At 39.1% G+C, this 17,279-nt stretch overlaps 2 protein-coding genes across 5 annotated transcripts; one reads left to right on the top strand and one right to left on the bottom strand.

The window, feature by feature from the left end:
- Positions 1-291: 291 nt before the first annotated feature.
- wipi2 (WD repeat domain, phosphoinositide interacting 2) lies at positions 292-8,439 on the top strand. Of its 2 annotated transcripts, none has more exons than XM_016267346.1 (12): positions 292-528; positions 1,575-1,657; positions 3,195-3,364; positions 3,472-3,568; positions 3,814-3,911; positions 4,014-4,106; positions 4,744-4,814; positions 4,912-5,025; positions 5,238-5,402; positions 5,491-5,598; positions 6,515-6,612; positions 6,684-8,439. In XM_016267346.1, exons 1-12 carry the CDS (start codon positions 455-457, stop codon positions 6,794-6,796), a joined length of 1,284 nt encoding a protein of 427 aa, XP_016122832.1. In that variant the 5' UTR covers positions 292-454; the 3' UTR covers positions 6,797-8,439. The 2 variants fall into 2 exon arrangements, with proteins under 2 accessions (XP_016122832.1, XP_016122834.1); XM_016267348.1 differs by having other exon boundaries at positions 293-528; positions 4,912-5,019; positions 6,684-8,437.
- An 81-nt stretch (positions 8,440-8,520) lies between these two features.
- On the bottom strand, positions 8,521-17,091 carry LOC107581715 (actin-related protein 2/3 complex subunit 1B-like). 3 transcript variants are annotated; one of them, XM_016267350.1, is made up of 11 exons: positions 16,846-17,091; positions 16,223-16,298; positions 14,396-14,424; positions 12,560-12,635; positions 12,247-12,469; positions 10,669-10,776; positions 10,374-10,580; positions 10,116-10,191; positions 9,406-9,602; positions 9,021-9,111; positions 8,521-8,935 (listed from the first exon to the last, which is right to left on the bottom strand). In XM_016267350.1, exons 2-11 carry the CDS (start codon positions 16,284-16,286, stop codon positions 8,897-8,899), a joined length of 1,110 nt encoding a protein of 369 aa, XP_016122836.1. In that variant the 5' UTR covers positions 16,287-16,298; positions 16,846-17,091; the 3' UTR covers positions 8,521-8,896. The 3 variants fall into 3 exon arrangements, with proteins under 3 accessions (XP_016122836.1, XP_016122835.1, XP_016122837.1); XM_016267349.1 differs by lacking the exons at positions 12,247-12,469; positions 12,560-12,635 and adding an exon at positions 14,007-14,229 and having other exon boundaries at positions 8,522-8,935; positions 14,320-14,424; positions 16,846-17,090; XM_016267351.1 differs by lacking the exons at positions 8,521-8,935; positions 9,021-9,111; positions 12,247-12,469; positions 12,560-12,635 and adding exons at positions 9,263-9,332; positions 14,007-14,229 and having other exon boundaries at positions 14,320-14,424.
- Between the last annotated feature and the right edge of the window lie 188 nt (positions 17,092-17,279).

Consider the following 17,279-nt stretch of genomic DNA (forward strand, 5'->3'; position numbering starts at 1 on the left):
TCATTTATTTTTAATTTTTTTAAAGTGAACTGTCAATCAGAGGGCAGAAAATAAGTAGCAAATTGTGCACAAGAGGTTTTTCAGCAAAGTTGCGTTCATGTGGACGGCAGAGTCAAACATTTTGAGAACCTCAATAAAGGCTAGTCTCTTATATATTCTCAATTAAGAGGCTCACTGGGAAGCCTCTAAAATTAATTGTGTAAACGTTTTGCAAATCATTTGAAAGCATTTCCACTTTAGTGAGAAATAGAGCACCTTTCCCTTTAATTAGAATGCGTGCAGCAGCCAGTGCGCATGCGCTCGAAAAGGTGCAACAGTGGCTGGAGAAAAACAACAACATTCATTGGAACGAGGGTGGAACTTATGGCAGTGCGAGACGACACCAGCTTTCACTGATCTAACCCACATCTGAGCCCTTTTCACTTCGGCTTAATCTGTAAATGGTGTCGAGCCCATGAACCTGGCCAGTCAGAGCGGAGAGGCCGGCTGCAGCCAGCTGCTCTTCGCCAACTTTAATCAGGATAACACGTAAGAAAAGAACCACGCTACTGCTGGCCTAACAGCCCATCTACACGACAACAGCACAATGCTGTCAGTATAATCATCGAATAATTGGCACTGCAGTCGTGCGAAGCCTCGTTCGTTATAATGGGAGCGCTTTCTTTGTGTCGTGTCTCATTTCTCCAGTGCTGGTGATATGAGGATAAAGCGTGTTAACCAGCTAAAACAGTCACTGGTGTTTGCTTTCTGGCTTTTAATTTGGTCTCTCTTAAGACAATTGTCCACGATGTGTTAATGCAGCTTTGTTTTAATAAATCAGCACCCAGTTTTTTTCCCTGTAAAGTAACGTTAACGCCAGACAAATTGACTCACGAGACTTGAAGCACTAGCGCACATGCTAACGAGAAAATTACATGGGCTATTTGCTCTTCTGCGAAGCTTTATGTCAGCCTAATCGTGTGAACTCTTAAATACGGGGTGTAAATTAACATTTGATTGTATTTCAAATGTGTCTGTGTGTTTAACGAAGTAATTCTGAAAGACGGCAATAGTAGCTTAAACCGTTAGCAACGCCAGAGTAACCTATGACTTGAAACTGAGCTCTCATTTTGTGTTTTTTGGCTGTCTGATTTAAAGTTAGCTGCCTGAAAGATAGTTTCTATACAATTTGATAAAAAAGCCGTTTTTTTTTCTTTCCGAATCCAGTAACCAACGAACCAGCTGTCAAGTTAGCCAAAGCTTATTATTTAGACTCCACTGGTGTTTGTGCCAGTGTAACCGCTGGCTCACCTCACTGACAATACTGCCAGTGTTTTTATAACTAATACCAGCTGCTACATTTCACCACTATAGAAAGTAAACTACTTTAAAATAGTTTACTGTCTCGTGGCTTTTGTATATTGAAGTTCAAGCATGTCACATTACACCACGAGGATTGCCAAATAGCCCTTTAACACATTTCACCATCAGGTCAACAACCTGTTTTAGTCATTAAGCAAATCGGTAGACCATAAAGAGTTGTGTTTTAATCACTTACTGTAGCGTTTCATTATTGTTACCTCTTTGCTGTCCAGATCCCTAGCTGTTGGTACCAAGTCCGGGTACAAGTTTTTCTCCTTGTCATCAGTGGACAAATTGGAACAAATCTATGAATGTAGTAAGTACTTTTTATAGTAATTTAATGTCAGCCTTTCATAAGTTTGTGTAGTTATGCAAATCATATCTAGTATGGCTGCTTTTACCTCTGGCATGATACCAGTTAATCGAAGGGGCTGATAATGTCTTTATGCTCTCTCTGGAGGTCAGAGATAATCAGGGGTGTACAAACAGTTTGAAAAATGTGAGGGACCTTGAAAATTATTAAAACGAATAGTTCTGTTCCTGGATGCTGATTGGCAACATTCCAATGGAACATTCCAGCTGTGCTAAAAAAGTATCGATAGAGGCCAGCTAGGAAGCTTAATTTAGATGTCAGTAAACAATTATATCTTATAGTGTAAGGATGGCTCTACAATTTACTTAATAAAATAACATTTTAAATAAAAATGTATCCTTATTATATTTCCATTATTGTAATGATGGTTTTATAATGGGAGTCAGCACTCAAGTACATGCTGTAAGGCATAGCTGAAGGGCTTGCATGCACTCTTTGTTCCTCTCAACGTTCCTAATCTTTGTCTAAGTTCAGAATAAAGCCTGTTTTCCTGTCTGTATTGTTTAATCTTCAAATAGTAAGGAGGCCGGATGTAGACATTTCAAAATATCCAGGGATTTGTTATTTTTACAGTCAACCACTGGCTCTCAAACGAGAGCCTCAGCAAACCTCCAAGGAGGATGCAGGGTGGCTTACAAGTACCTAAATTAATAAATTATTAATATATATATATATTTTAAAATAGTCTAACTCTAATATAAATTAAAATTCTAAACATATATATATTTTAAACTCATATCCTCCTTGTGACTGTTTTTGTTATTGAAGCACACACAGTTATTGAGTATTATTTCATCTCAAAGTGAATCGTGGTTAATTAAATTAAATAAATCAAATCAATACTCCCAGTTTCTGTAAATAAAAATAGTTGGGAAAAAAAACAAGCAGCTTAATTAAACTATATTGCTTCTATTATCAGGGAAGACTTTGAATAATAAATGGAGAGCCGTTGAGTTAAAGGGGTCATATGATGCGATTTCAAGTTTTCCTTTCTCTTTGGAGTGTTACAAGCTCTTGCTGCATAAAGAAGATCTGTAAAGTTAGTACCTACGTCACAATGTGGAAATATTAGCATAATGCGCCCAAATGTTCACCAAAGAAAGAAGGCGTGGTTTCAGGAACAGCAGTAATGTTGAAGCAGCATGTCAGGGAGACGCTGTGTTTCAGTGCGAAAGCAAAAGCACTTTATTTGGCCTTCCGGAAGTAGATGCAATTAGGAATCATTGGTTAAGATTTATTTACAACAGAACAGCACAACCCAGATGTTCGAATTTGTGCAACGCATTTTATAGACAACAGTTTTTTGAACCTAGAAGAATACAAGGCTGGCTGCGCACAAAGGCTATTTCTAAAAAAAAAAGAAAAAAAAAAAGGGCCAATTCCGACTTTGCGCTGAGATCCACTACTGTAGTCCATTATAAATGTTTGCATGAGTGTAGTACATAAGACATGTTTTATATTCTCATGTATTTGTGCTCAGCTGACACAGAAGATGTGTGCATCGTGGAGAGATTGTTCTCCAGCAGCCTTGTCGCTATTGTCAGCCTTAAGGCACCTAGGAAGCTGAAAGTCTGTCATTTCAAGAAAGGGACTGAGATATGCAACTACAGCTACTCAAACACTATACTGGCTGTAAAACTAAACAGACAGGTGAGTCAGCAAGCATCAATTTCCTGCGACGCATGTTTACAATATTGTGTTTTATTACCAGTGATGAGACCGTATGAGAATGTTGCAATCTTGATTTATTTCCACAGAGATTGATAGTGTGTTTAGAGGAGTCACTCTATATCCACAACATTAGGGATATGAAAGTACTACATACCATTCGAGAGACCCCTCCGAATCCTTCCGGTGGGTATCACTGCATGCCATCAGGGCATCATTGTTTGTGTGATGTTTTTTCAAAACTTTATTGGGGAAGTACATGTAGCAGGTTCTTCTTTCAGAAAGATCTAGTGCTCTATTTATGTTTGGGGAACTGAAAGCATAGGTTTGCAAATGATGTGGCGACTCGTTACTAATGACCTTGCTGTTATTAGTATTAGCCAGACAGATGTTTTATTCGTGATTATTAATACGTCACTAAACTTTTATAGGATTATGTGCCCTGTCAATCAGTAATGACAACTGTTACTTGGCCTATCCGGGAAGTGCAACAATTGGAGAGGTACAAGTTTTTGACACGGTCAATCTGGTAAGTACTGTTCAGTTTCAACCGTTGCCATAATTATGGTTTTACGGAATTGTGTTAAACAGGGTTGGTCAGTATGTCTGTATGTGTGATATTCCTCCCCAGAGGGCAGCTAACATGATACCTGCCCATGATAGTCCGCTAGCAGCACTGGCGTTTGATGCAGGCGGCACTAAATTGGCCACAGCATCTGAGAAGGTAGAGCGCTGTGTGTGTGTGACACTCATTCAAACTATAATACAGTGGCTACAGTTGTTTGGTTGATAATGAAAATGAATGGTAGCTCCAGTTTTTCCAATTTTTTATGATATTTTCTAATTATATGCACTGCCATTCAAATGTTTGGGGTTGATACTTTTTAAATTTTTTATGTTTATGAAAGGAGTTTCTTATGCTCACCAAGGCTGCATTTATTTAATTTAAAAATAAAATAAAAGCAGTAACATTGTGCAAAGTTATTAGAATTTAAAATATCTTTTTTTTTATTTATGTAATGTATTCCTGTGATGCAAAGCTGAATTTTCAGCATTATTACTCCAGTCTTCAGTGTCACATGGTCCTTCAGAAATCATTCTAATATGCTGATTTGCTGCTCAAGACTTGCTTCTTTTTGTTTCTTTGATGAATAGAATAATCTGCAACATTATAAATATCTTGACTGTCACTTTTTAATGTGTCCTTGATTAATAAAAGTATTATTTTGTTTTGATTGGTAGTGTTTGCATATTGACCTTCAAGTTTTAAAGTGCTGAATAATAGATCAAGAGTTTTAGTTTCTTGTATCCTTCCTAAAAAGTTAAATTTTTTGAAACCCTCTTTTCTTGGTATTATTTAGGGCACTGTAATCCGAGTGTTCTCCATTCCAGAGGGCCAAAAGCTCTTTGAGTTCCGGAGGGGAGTAAAGAGGTAGTAAACTATATTACTGTATTGATACAAAACACCAAGAATTAAAATAAGCACACAGAGTGAAAACAATGTATTTTCTTTGATTATCCCTCGACAGATGTGTGAGCATCTGTTCCCTTGCCTTCAGTATGGAGGGACTCTATCTGTCTGCCTCAAGCAACACGGAGACGGTTCATATTTTTAAGCTGGAGACCCAGAGAGAGAAGTCAGTGTAATGATGCCCACTGAAATAAGTGGTTTTCAGACCTTCTTCTCATATCTCAAATACAAAATCCTGTTTATTTTTATTGATTAAAACCTTGTTTGAGCAAGATAAAGCCTCCTTCTGAAAACAGGTCTGCAAGCTGCACTAAAAACAGAACATAGGCATAGCTTTCGTTTTCATTTGTTATTTTGCAACCAACTCGTGTTTTTCCATCTTAGGCCTCAAGAGGAGCCCACTACTTGGACTGGATACTTTGGGAAAGTACTGATGGCCTCCACAACATATCTGCCTGCACACGTAACAGAGATGTTTTCTCAAGGAAGGGCATTTGCTACAGTCAGACTGCCCTTTTCAGGTCACAAGAACATCTGCGCTCTGGCCATGTGAGAAAACCATTCAATCTAGAGAGTGACTGTAGCTGCTATCAGGATAGATGTGTCTGTGATTATCTTGCTTGTGATTGGTTTCTAGAATCCAAAAGATCCCACGCCTGCTGGTGGCTGCAGCAGATGGCTATCTTTACCTATACAATCTGGACCCACAGGAGGGGGGAGAGTGCACACTAATGAAACAGCATAAGTGAGATCCAATGTCACCAAGCTAAAACAATCTATCAGACTACTAGTCTATATACCATCGTAAAAGTTTGGGGTTGTTAAGGGGTTGTTTTTTTTAAAGGTTTCTGAAAACATCTCTTATGCTCAAATAGGCTGTGTTTATTTGATCAGATATACATAAAAACAGGATTATTGTGAAATATAATTACAATTTAAAATAACTGTTTTATATTTGAAAATATTTTAAAACGCAATTCATTCCTGCGATGGCAAAGTAATTTATTCCTGTGAAATATCAAAGCGGGATGCTTCAGAAATCGGTCTAATGTGCTGGTTTGGTTGGAAACGCTTCTTATCAATATTGAAAAGTTAATTTTGTGGAAACGGTGATCATGTTTTTCAGGATTCTTTGAAAAATAGAAAGTTTAAAAGAAAAGCATTAATGCCTTTACTGCCACTTGGGATCAATTAAAATAAAAGCATTAATTTCTTTCAGAAAAAATATCTTAAGTGACCCCAAAATTCTGAACGGCAATGTGTGTATATACATAGAATATTTTTGTTGGTTACTGAGTATCCTGTACAATTTACTGTGAACCTAAAACAGGACTAACAGTTTTGATGCGTTGTGCTGGGTAATCCCAACCACACTGAAATCTCATTGGTCCTTAATCCCACTCCATAGATGAATGCTAAATGTCTACTATTTTCTGATTGGCTGTGATTTTCTTTTTCTTTTTCTCTTAGTTGGAACATTTAAAAAAAAAATTGTTTAAATTTAGGTTTTTGTTTTTGTTTGTTTGTGTGCAGTAGAAACTGCATTTCTAATTTAAGGATTGCATTAAACCGTTTGTATTGTATCATATTGTTTCTATCTAAAAAATAGTTTTAGATTGACAATGATTTAATTCCTCATGTAAATGTGTTTCGTCCTTTAGGTTAGATGGAAGTGCAGAGCCAGCGAATGAAATTCTTGAGCAAACAGCTCACGACCGGCCACTTGTGGCACAGACCTACAGTGCTGCTGTTGCCAAAGGTAAGAAGCTTTCATTTTCACTCAAAGAATGAAAATGTTCAAATGGCCTTGAATGGTTTTCATTGGCTCAGGTTACACTGAGGATCAGGGGGCGGTAGGGGGTGCTGGAGTGGAGGATGACATGAACACCCTGCACCTGGACGAAGAGAACGAGCAGCCTCCGTTAATCCTGGAAACAGACTGAGCTGCTGCCAGTCGCGCCTTGGGTGGAAGACGGAACCGACTGAGTGACATTGCAGAGGGGGGTTTCCTCCTCTGGTGCTGCTATGGACATGTGTGACCTGATAGAGAAAGGGATTAAAAGAGAGATCATTTTAAAGCAAGCCTAGCTGTAGCCTTTTTCTGTCTGTTGTTGCGTATAGATGTTTCCCTTCCCCCAGCCTTGTGGCTTTATAAAACCTGGTGAATTTTTCGTTGCTTTCCTTTTTTTTTTTCTTTTTTTTTTAATGCCCAGTTATGTCCTTAATCAGACCAAAATATGAAATCCAAGCTGCAGGTGTCCCGTTTCTTAGCTTTGCATGTACATGTGCCAAGATTAGAAATTCTAGAAAACCTTTGCTTTCATGTGGATGGTTCTGATGTGTTTGCTGGCCATTTCTCCTCTTGAACTTTGACAAACACTTGTGTGTTTGTGCATTTGTGTCTTTTTTTTATTGTGATTGAAAGAGAACTGGCTTGCGCCGCCTGCTACGTCACCCACCACACGACTGTGCAGTGTCGGCGTTGTTGAAGTCCCTTACCAATCATCAACATCTGTGGCTGTGTGATGGCACCAAGATGTGAATATTGTCCTGTAATAACAATGTATATGACGTGTTAACATGACGGCCTGGTTACAATTACTGTTTGAACAGTGGTTTTAACAGGCTGAGAGAGTTGTTTTTAGTTTTATCTTGAATTACTGCATCTACGCACACATGCTTTACAATACTCTCTTTTAATGAATCCCATGCCACATTATGGGTAAACGATCAAAACTTTCTTTTTGGCTTTGAATTACCCCTAGTATCTTCATATGGCCTGATTTCTTTGAATTATTTTTTATTATTTTAAGTTACAAACATTTAAGTAACCTCAGTAGTGATTTGTCAATGTATCGATTTGATTTGAGTCTGTGATGAACGTGGGTTCAAGAGGCAGTTAGTCATCAACTTGTTTCTAGGACATTTTGTTTTATTTGTAATGAAAGAATGAATGAAGGAAGTAAGTTGAAGTCATGCCCTGTCTCTTTGATTTATGCTTAATACCAGCAGCTGATGATTGCTCATGAGCCTCATTTTCGCTAGGTCCCTATTTTGGAGGCCTTGTCCTTTGCAAAGAGGAAAATCAGAATATATTTCACTAAAACATCAATCTTTAGTAAAAGGTTGCAGCATTTAGCTTACAAATGGGGTATGTTCTCTCAGACATCCCTGTGGACTGCAGTCTGAACAAACAGGTCACATGGTCTGGCAGTTGAACCAGAACAGGTCAAGTGTTTAATGTGATATCCAGGGTTCTTTTGAAAAACGAGAGGACCAGGGTTTATGAATGTGATTACCAAATATTCACAATAGCTATGTTAGCCAGTGTGTCCAAATAAGCACCCCGAGCAAGCAAACAGTATAGGCATTCAGAGATACTGCCTGAATTCTCTGAGCTCTAAAGGATCTTGGGATCATTTTTATGCATGATTGTCTCTTGAGCATGTTTTGATGTTGCATATCAACAAATGTCAACATCAGTAATGATTTGACTTATGTTCTCATCAGCCAATGAGCCCTAATCCCCCAAGGCCACTTTAATCTGTTTTCTAATGATTTTTGTATAAAATGTAAATTGTTCCATATAAAGATTAAATAAATCCTCTGTTGAAAATTCCATTCCTTTTTAAATGTAGTTTAGAGAGAGGTGTACTGATCTTTTATGTTCATTATACATCTCATAAATATTACATAGAATTGCATTGAAATTGAGTTAACACAGGAAGCATTCAGCATGTTATACCTCAGCAAGTAATCATGTTTACTTTATTAGTTTCAGTTACAGTTTATTAAAACTCCAATGCAAGGTACCTGCACTAATTCAAGAAAAGCAATCTATGACCAGCATATACATTCAGACAAAATTCAGTTTTTGGTTCATCCAGAACCAGTTTGCTAAATTTCATCAGTATAAAATCCTTAAACCACTAAAACTGTTAATCGAAACATAATCTTGGAAAAAAGTATAGACAACTGCATTAAAAAAAATTAAAAGGCAAGCAATATGAACGGAAGACATTTTGTTCTGATGTCTGCTATTTCTAGACAATCTTGAGGTCCTTCATTGCAGATTCAAGGGTCTGAAACACAGAATTAACTAAATAATTATAATCATCTTTTTGCATTTTTGACTACTGCTAACAAATTAAGTACCAGTACAAGTACCTTTACATCCCAAATAGCCATGCCTCCATCCATACCAGTGGTGCAGAATTTGGCACACTGTGCTTTTCCTCCATTAAGAATTGAGATTTGGCTAAGAAGTGATCAAAACAATTGCATTAACAGATCATAATGTCTATTGTTGTATATTAATGTTTCGATTTTAAAATATTTTCAGCACCACTAGTGGCAGCAAACAGAATTGTATCTATTATTATATCATTTTAATATTTAACAGTCCATACTGTGATTTTGGGGGTGGAGCTATTTCACCAATAAAAGGCAGAGGGTGTTTGAAACTTGTTTTTAATGCCACTGTGGATCAGAAATGACAAACTTTGAACTTAAAGGAACAAAGCTGAAAGACTTCTGAAAGAATAGGCCGTACCTAATGCTGTTCTTGTGCACAGACTCCAGGACAGCTTCTTTGCTGTCAGCGGTGGCTTTCTTATCCAGGTTCTGGAAGCGTTCTCTGGCTGTCATGCCCTTCTGAGCACTCTGTTTGGGCACGTCGAGTTTCCCTCCAAAAGACATGGCTGCTTTGTTCGAATCATAGACAAACAACACAGGGTAGCAGTCATGGCCCTGAAAAAGATATGAAAATGAGGGGACAATCTAAACAGATTACTTTGGCATCAAGGCCTGACATCTGAAGATACTTACAGCTGCCACTAGGCTGTTCTCAGTAATGAAAGTCACACACAGAAGAGGCAAGGTTTCTGAAGTCAGACTAGCGCAGCTGGCGAGATGAAAGGAAATGATTTGGTAAATATGATTTTTTTTTTAATGGTTTTTAAAGGCAAGTTTGTGCAGGGCCAGATTTGAAAGGCAATACTCACACAGCAGTCTTTCCTCCCTCAGCCACTGCCACGGTGCTGTCATGGCTGGCCCAGGCTACACGATTCCCGCTGTCCGAGAAACAAACACTGTGTGCCCAACCTGAGGTTCCAGTAGATTCGAACATGACCTCCCCAAAGGGCATTTTAGAGCCCCAAGCTGTTGGAGCAGGCTTCTCTTCTACTTCCTTTGATATGAAAATGAGGGGACAATCTAAACAGATTACTTTGGCATCAAGGCCTGACATCTGAAGATACTTACAGCTGCCACTAGGCTGTTCTCAGTAATGAAAGTCACACACAGAAGAGGCAAGGTTTCTGAAGTCAGACTAGCGCAGCTGGCGAGATGAAAGGAAATGATTTGGTAAATATGATTTTTTTTTTAATGGTTTTTAAAGGCAAGTTTGTGCAGGGCCAGATTTGAAAGGCAATACTCACACAGCAGTCTTTCCTCCCTCAGCCACTGCCACGGTGCTAAAGGCAAGTGCGTGCAGGGCCAGATTTGAAAGGCAATACTCACACAGCAGTCTTTCCTCCCTCAGCCACTGCCACGGTGCTGTCATGGCTGGCCCAGGCTACACGATTCCCGCTGTCCGAGAAACAAACACTGTGTACCCAACCTGAGGTTCCAGTAGATTCGAACATGACCTCCCCAAAGGGCATTTTAGAGCCCCAAGCTGTTGGAGCAGGCTTCTCTTCTACTTCCTTTATGTAAGCAGAAAAGATCCTGGATGGGGGAATTAAAAAATGGGAAGTTCATATAACAGCAATATTCATAAAAGAGACATAATAGTGCAGATAAGATTTAACCTAACCTGCATTTAAAGTCACATGATCCAGCTGCCAAAAGGATGTTATTGGGGTGCCAGTCCAAACAAAGGATGGTGGAGCGGATGGGCTTTTTAATGTGCTTGCACACCCACCTAGCGTAATGAGACATAACTTTAAGCATCTTAGAGACACCCAATAAAAACAATTGATTAGTCTGTGTTATTTGACAGTAATGAATGCCTGCTGAAATGATCAAATGTAGCTCATAATACAATTTGGTAGGCCTAGAAGAAGTCGTCGCCTAATGGTTAAGAGTCGGACTCGTAACCCAAAGGTTGTGGGTTCGAGTCTTGTTCTGGAGGGGGGAGTGAATGTACAGTGCTCTCTCCACCTTCAATACCACGACTGAGGTGCCCTTGAGCACCTTTTTTTAGTTCTGGTCCTCAAATTAAGCAAGAGTGTTGGTCAGCACTGGGATTTTCACTATAGTATTTCTCTGTCATTTCTGCAGGTTACATAGTTTCGCCAGTGGGTGGTGACAAGTGACATGTATCTTTATAAGTGAGTCAGAGAATCATTCATTCATATAATTTGCTCAAACCACAGGATGCTTCTCAATTAGAAGGTTGTATCTTTGTGAGGTGATTCTTCATTCAGGAACTAAACAAGTGACTTTTGCTGAATTCAGAACAGCATACTATCATATGTACTACTTTTACCATATCTTTCCACAGCAGAAATAATAAGAGTAGTATGGTAGTATGTGGCTCTGAATCAAAGACCCTTTCAAGGATTATGTTATATATTTCTGTAGTCTTTGTTCCGAATTCAGCACATGTGATGGCTACTGAATTCTGAACAGCATACAACCATCTTAATACATTTGCCATATCTTTGCATGGCAGAAATAATAACAGTAGTATGCTAGTATGGAGTCCATTAACATAACTGATTATATTTAAAATAATAATAATTTAGGAACTAAACAAGTAGCTGTATGTATGAGCAAGTCATTAAATCATTAATTCAACTGAATCATTCAAAAGCACTGAGTGATTCAGGGATGAAACAAATGAGTGAGTCATAGAATCATTCATTAAACCGATTCCTTCAAAGCTTCATTTAGCACCGCCACCAACGAATTTATTGGTCAATTCCGCTCTGCCTTTGTTTGTCTATTCTCCCTCCACCAATGAAATGGTTCTTGTGACTTGTGTCAAAAAAGCGATTAATTATTAACTTAGTGTTTACTGTATTAAAGCAATATCACATTCTAGCAGCAAGAGTATGAATGCCTAGGCTACGACTGGAATTCACACCAACAGCTCGAAGGCTTAAATATTTCGAGTTTAATGGTCACTTGATCGGCTCAATGATATCACATCACATGAGTTAACGTGTAACCTGTACTCCAGCATTGTCGCACTTGGAAAAGACTGCATGTGACGACTAAAGATTCAACGCTGTTGGTGAGTACCAGCATCCTCTGCTGCATTAAACCGGGTCATGTAAAAATAAGAGAGAGCCCATCTGCCTCATAACTTAAGTAGATGAACATCTCTGCCAGAAAAGGCTCACTATCCATCCATTTCTCCTCTGATGTCTGATGTGATGATACTCACCAGTCATTATCCTGCTCAAAATAGCAGACTGAGATCAGACGTGAGCCACTGCCCACTGCAAACTTGTTTTCTTTAGGAGACCATTTCACACAGCGGGCGGCACGGTTGATCCTGAGAATGACCAGGGTGGGCTTCCATGCATCTCCCTTTAGGGTCCAGACATATGCATTACGGTCAGTGCCGCAGGTCACAATACGATTGCTCTCTGGGGCCCAGTCAATGCCTGGGTGATGAGGAAACGGCCTGGATGAGATGGCGTTGGTCACATGAATGCTTTGTGGCTGTGTAGGTCAGATGAACCTTCTAGACTTACCAGTAACCTGGCCATTGTGCTCCTTCAGCACATGGATTTTGCTCCAGTTGTTTCCATCCTTCTTGTAGATATGGACTTCATGATAATACAATTTGGTAGGCCTAGAAGAAGTCGTCGCCTAATGGTTAAGAGTCGGACTCGTAACCCAAAGGTTGTGGGTTCGAGTCTTGTTCTGGAGGGGGGAGTGAATGTACAGTGCTCTCTCCACCTTCAATACCACGACTGAGGTGCCCTTGAGCACCTTTTTTTAGTTCTGGTCCTCAAATTAAGCAAGAGTGTTGGTATAACAGTCAGCACTGGGATTTTCACTATAGTATTTCTCTGTCATTTCTGCAGGTTACATAGTTTCGCCAGTGGGTGGTGACAAGTGACAAGTATCTTTATAAGTGAGTCAGAGAATCATTCATTCATATAATTTGCTCAAACCACAGGATGCTTCTCAATTAGAAGGTTGCATCTTTGTGAGGTGATTCTTCATTCAGGAACTAAACAAGTGACTTTTGCTGAATTCAGAACAGCATACTATCATATGTACTACTTTTACCATATCTTTCCACAGCAGAAATAATAAGAGTAGTATGGTAGTATGTGGCTCTGAATCAAAGACCCTTTCAAGGATTATGTTATATATTTCTGTAGTCTTTGTTCCGAATTCAGCACATGTGATGGCTACTGAATTCTGAACAGCATACAACCATCTTAATACATTTGCCATATCTTTGCATGGCAGAAATAATAACAGTAGTATGCTAGTATGGAGTCCATTAACATAACTGATTATATTTAAAATAATAATAATTTAGGAACTAAACAAGTAGCTGTATGTATGAGCAAGTCATTAAATCATTAATTCAACTGAATCATTCAAAAGCACTGAGTGATTCAGGGATGAAACAAATGAGTGAGTCATAGAATCATTCATTAAACCGATTCCTTCAAAGCTTCATTTAGCACCGCCACCAACGAATTTATTGGTCAATTCCGCTCTGCCTTTGTTTGTCTATTCTCCCTCCACCAATGAAATGGTTCTTGTGACTTGTGTCAAAAAAGCGATTAATTATTAACTTAGTGTTTACTGTATTAAAGCAATATCACATTCTAGCAGCAAGAGTATGAATGCCTAGGCTACGACTGGAATTCACACCAACAGCTCGAAGGCTTAAATATTTCGAGTTTAATGGTCACTTGATCGGCTCAATGATATCACATCACATGAGTTAACGTGTAACCTGTACTCCAGCATTGTCGCACTTGGAAAAGACTGCATGTGACGACTAAAGATTCAACGCTGTTGGTGAGTACCAGCATCCTCTGCTGCATTAAACCGGGTCATGTAAAAATAAGAGAGAGCCCATCTGCCTCATAACTTAAGTAGATGAACATCTCTGCCAGAAAAGGCTCACTATCCATCCATTTCTCCTCTGATGTCTGATGTGATGATACTCACCAGTCATTATCCTGCTCAAAATAGCAGACTGAGATCAGACGTGAGCCACTGCCCACTGCAAACTTGTTTTCTTTAGGAGACCATTTCACACAGCGGGCGGCACGGTTGATCCTGAGAATGACCAGGGTGGGCTTCCATGCATCTCCCTTTAGGGTCCAGACATATGCATTACGGTCAGTGCCGCAGGTCACAATACGATTGCTCTCTGGGGCCCAGTCAATGCCTGGGTGATGAGGAAACGGCCTGGATGAGATGGCGTTGGTCACATGAATGCTTTGTGGCTGTGTAGGTCAGATGAACCTTCTAGACTTACCAGTAACCTGGCCATTGTGCTCCTTCAGCACATGGATTTTGTTCCAGTTGCTTCCGTCTTTCTTGTAGATATGGACTTCATGGTTATTAGGACACAGTGCAATTTCTAAAGAAAACAGGAATCCAGTGAATAAAAGATTTAACACAAACATATGACAAAAATACTTTGGCTTGATGGATTGGATAACAGCCTAAATATTTTATTAGCAAGTACTTGTTTATTCAAGGTTTATTAGTGCCACTTTCCTATGGCCAACATAACTGAAATGATAAATAATATCCGTATAACTGTGTGGATTGTTGAGGAGAGGTTGGATTTATGATGGTGGGATATATTTAGGCTGGCGTACAAAAAAGTAGGTGAAAATTTCCCATAGACTATCATTGAAATGGACCCCACTTTGCTCTTTTGGAGCAGTGCAGAACTACCCAAAACACCCTGGCAACCACCTGCAACACCCTAATATTAATTATGGCATGCTAAGAAGCTGGGTTTAAGCCTGCAAACATAGTATGTTTCTGCAGAATAGTGTTAAATAAAATGGGCCTGTCCCAATACCCACACTACTTCGGAGCAGTATTTGAGGCTATCAAATGTGCATCAAATCATTTGCTAGATGTCGAGGAAAATTTTCTAGTGTAAGTTAAATTAATTAGATAATGCATATCATTTGGTAGAAAATGTAAAGTGTTTATTTTATTGGTGCAGAGATGTGTAATTTGTCAAATGTTTTCCACCGCAGTTTGCAACTTAATTAGAAGCTCCAGAATTAAATTGTGCATTAGTAGGGACTACTGAACATACATTAATAAATTTATTTTAAAGTGCAATCTATCTGAACATCTAAAACTATAATTTAAGCTCTGTAAAAAAGTTTACTTGCATGTTATGTTCTATATATAAACTTGCAGTCTACACACTAACGTGAACACTTGGGCCTAATATTGCAAGTATGTCACATAAGCAGCAAGTGGTCAAATGCAAAGGCTGCAAGTGTGGGTATTGGGAACAGGCCAATGCTGGATTCTGACAGAGCCTCTATTTCCCGCTACAGCAGATGTGCTCCCACACTTTTCATAGGTGAGCTAGAAAACGTATATGTTTTTAACAGCAGCAGTTAAACCTAAAAGTCATTCTCAGCCGTCTCGTTTCCCTGCTGTTGCTCTGCGGTCTGCTGAAGACGTACGGCATCAGCAACAAAGCACCATTCATGGTAAAACAGGAAGTCTGGGGGGAATTAGTCATTACTGCTTCTCTCATCAGCATGGAAAGAAAAGCAGGGCGGCAGCAGTGAAAAGACACAACTTTGACTTCATATTTTTGCTCTTTTAAGGCAGTTTTCTAAACTCTTAAATAAAACATAGTCCTGAATTATTTGGATTTTTGAGAGCACTTCACTTTGATGCTGAAGGATTCTAACTGCCATCATAAACCACATAAAACAAGTGTGCATGTGGCATGCATGTTCTTGTATGCATTTGTACATTTCCAGAAGTATATGCAGCTTTTCATCCTAAATGTAGCTTTCGTCAGAACAGTATAGACATTCAGTAAGGAGCCTGATGGGCTCTAAAGGGCCAAATGGGCGTTCACAGGACAATTTAAAACTCTAATAAATGTCTAATAAAATTTGGGTAACAAGACCATCTCTGTGAGGAAATGTTAAACATTAGTTCATGAAAATCAGTGCACAGTTTAAGTCTCATCAGAACTCTCTTCAGAAGAATCCTCAAAAGACACATTTGATTCATGATCAGATGAGCTTTGGAGACAGAAACATTTGTGTATTCAGCAGTGATGCTCCCACATGGTTACACAGTACAGATGCTGAAGGATATCTTTAGCCCTAGACACTGGGAACTGCTCCAAAGACGTAAGAGATGCTGCGAGTGTGAGAACTTACGAGTTCGGTCCTTGTTCCAGGCATGGCAGCTGATAGGTTCAAGGAGAAAACTGTGATAAGACATGGCTGCTTTTTCCTGCAAATTAAATTTGAAGTAATTTTGAGATGAAATGGTAAAAATGATGCTTAATCAAACTACTGCATCATGACTGCTTGTTCACTTCCGTAGACATGCTACTAAAATGGAGAAGTTTAGAACTTCCTATTAAAATTCTTTCCGGGGTTTTTGACTTCTCTCAATTATACTTAAAACAAAAATGGTTTTGCATTTGTAACAGCAAGTAAGTATTTTTTTCTCCACAATGTTTGTAATAAATTAAAACCAGACCAGAAAGGAATGTGACAAAGCCAGATGCTCCACTTACAAGAAAAACACCTCTACCATCTATCATAGTTTCCGTTTAAAACATAACGGTTCTCTCTGCTGAGGGAGTTTGCAGCAATGTGAGGTAGCCCATGTAAAATCTCTCACTTCAGCTAAAAAGTCACCGAAATACTGAAACATGCTTTCTAGTTGTCATGTTAGTGAGGCACAAACACCAGCATTCCGAGACTACAGACTGCTTCACATCTGAAAAAAATCTCCCAAATTCAGATAAACAAAACCATGTTTTTCTACTTACCCAGGAAACCGTAAAAAAACTGAGATGTGGGGGGGATTGACAAAGTCTGCAACAGAAGCCCGAGTTCGTGGACTCTGAGCAGTCAACACAAACGCTGGCTTTGCTCTGAATGAACTAAAGTATTTCCTTAGTCGTTTTTCTCTCCAAATATGCACTACTTCCCCTTCCCTGTTAGAAACATATAACCACTTCCTTGTGTGGGCGGCTGTCTGCTGGTGAGGAAGGTTTGCAGTTCAACTCCCCTTCACATTCTTTTGCTTGCATGTTTTTAAACCCTCCGTCTGCAAAGCTGATTTATGGTCACTAACTTATTGGAATCTTTATGTGCACTAATAATTTACAGGAACTGTTACATAAAAAAACGGTATAACCCAAACTTGGGTTGCAATCTGAGAGCTGTGTGTATCTAGTAGCATTTGAAAGCCTAGATGTTT

Source organism: Sinocyclocheilus grahami, unplaced genomic scaffold, assembly GCF_001515645.1.
Source record: "Sinocyclocheilus grahami isolate Dianchi unplaced genomic scaffold, SAMN03320097.WGS_v1.1 scaffold37.1, whole genome shotgun sequence".
Taxonomy (NCBI): Eukaryota; Metazoa; Chordata; class Actinopteri; order Cypriniformes; family Cyprinidae; genus Sinocyclocheilus; species Sinocyclocheilus grahami.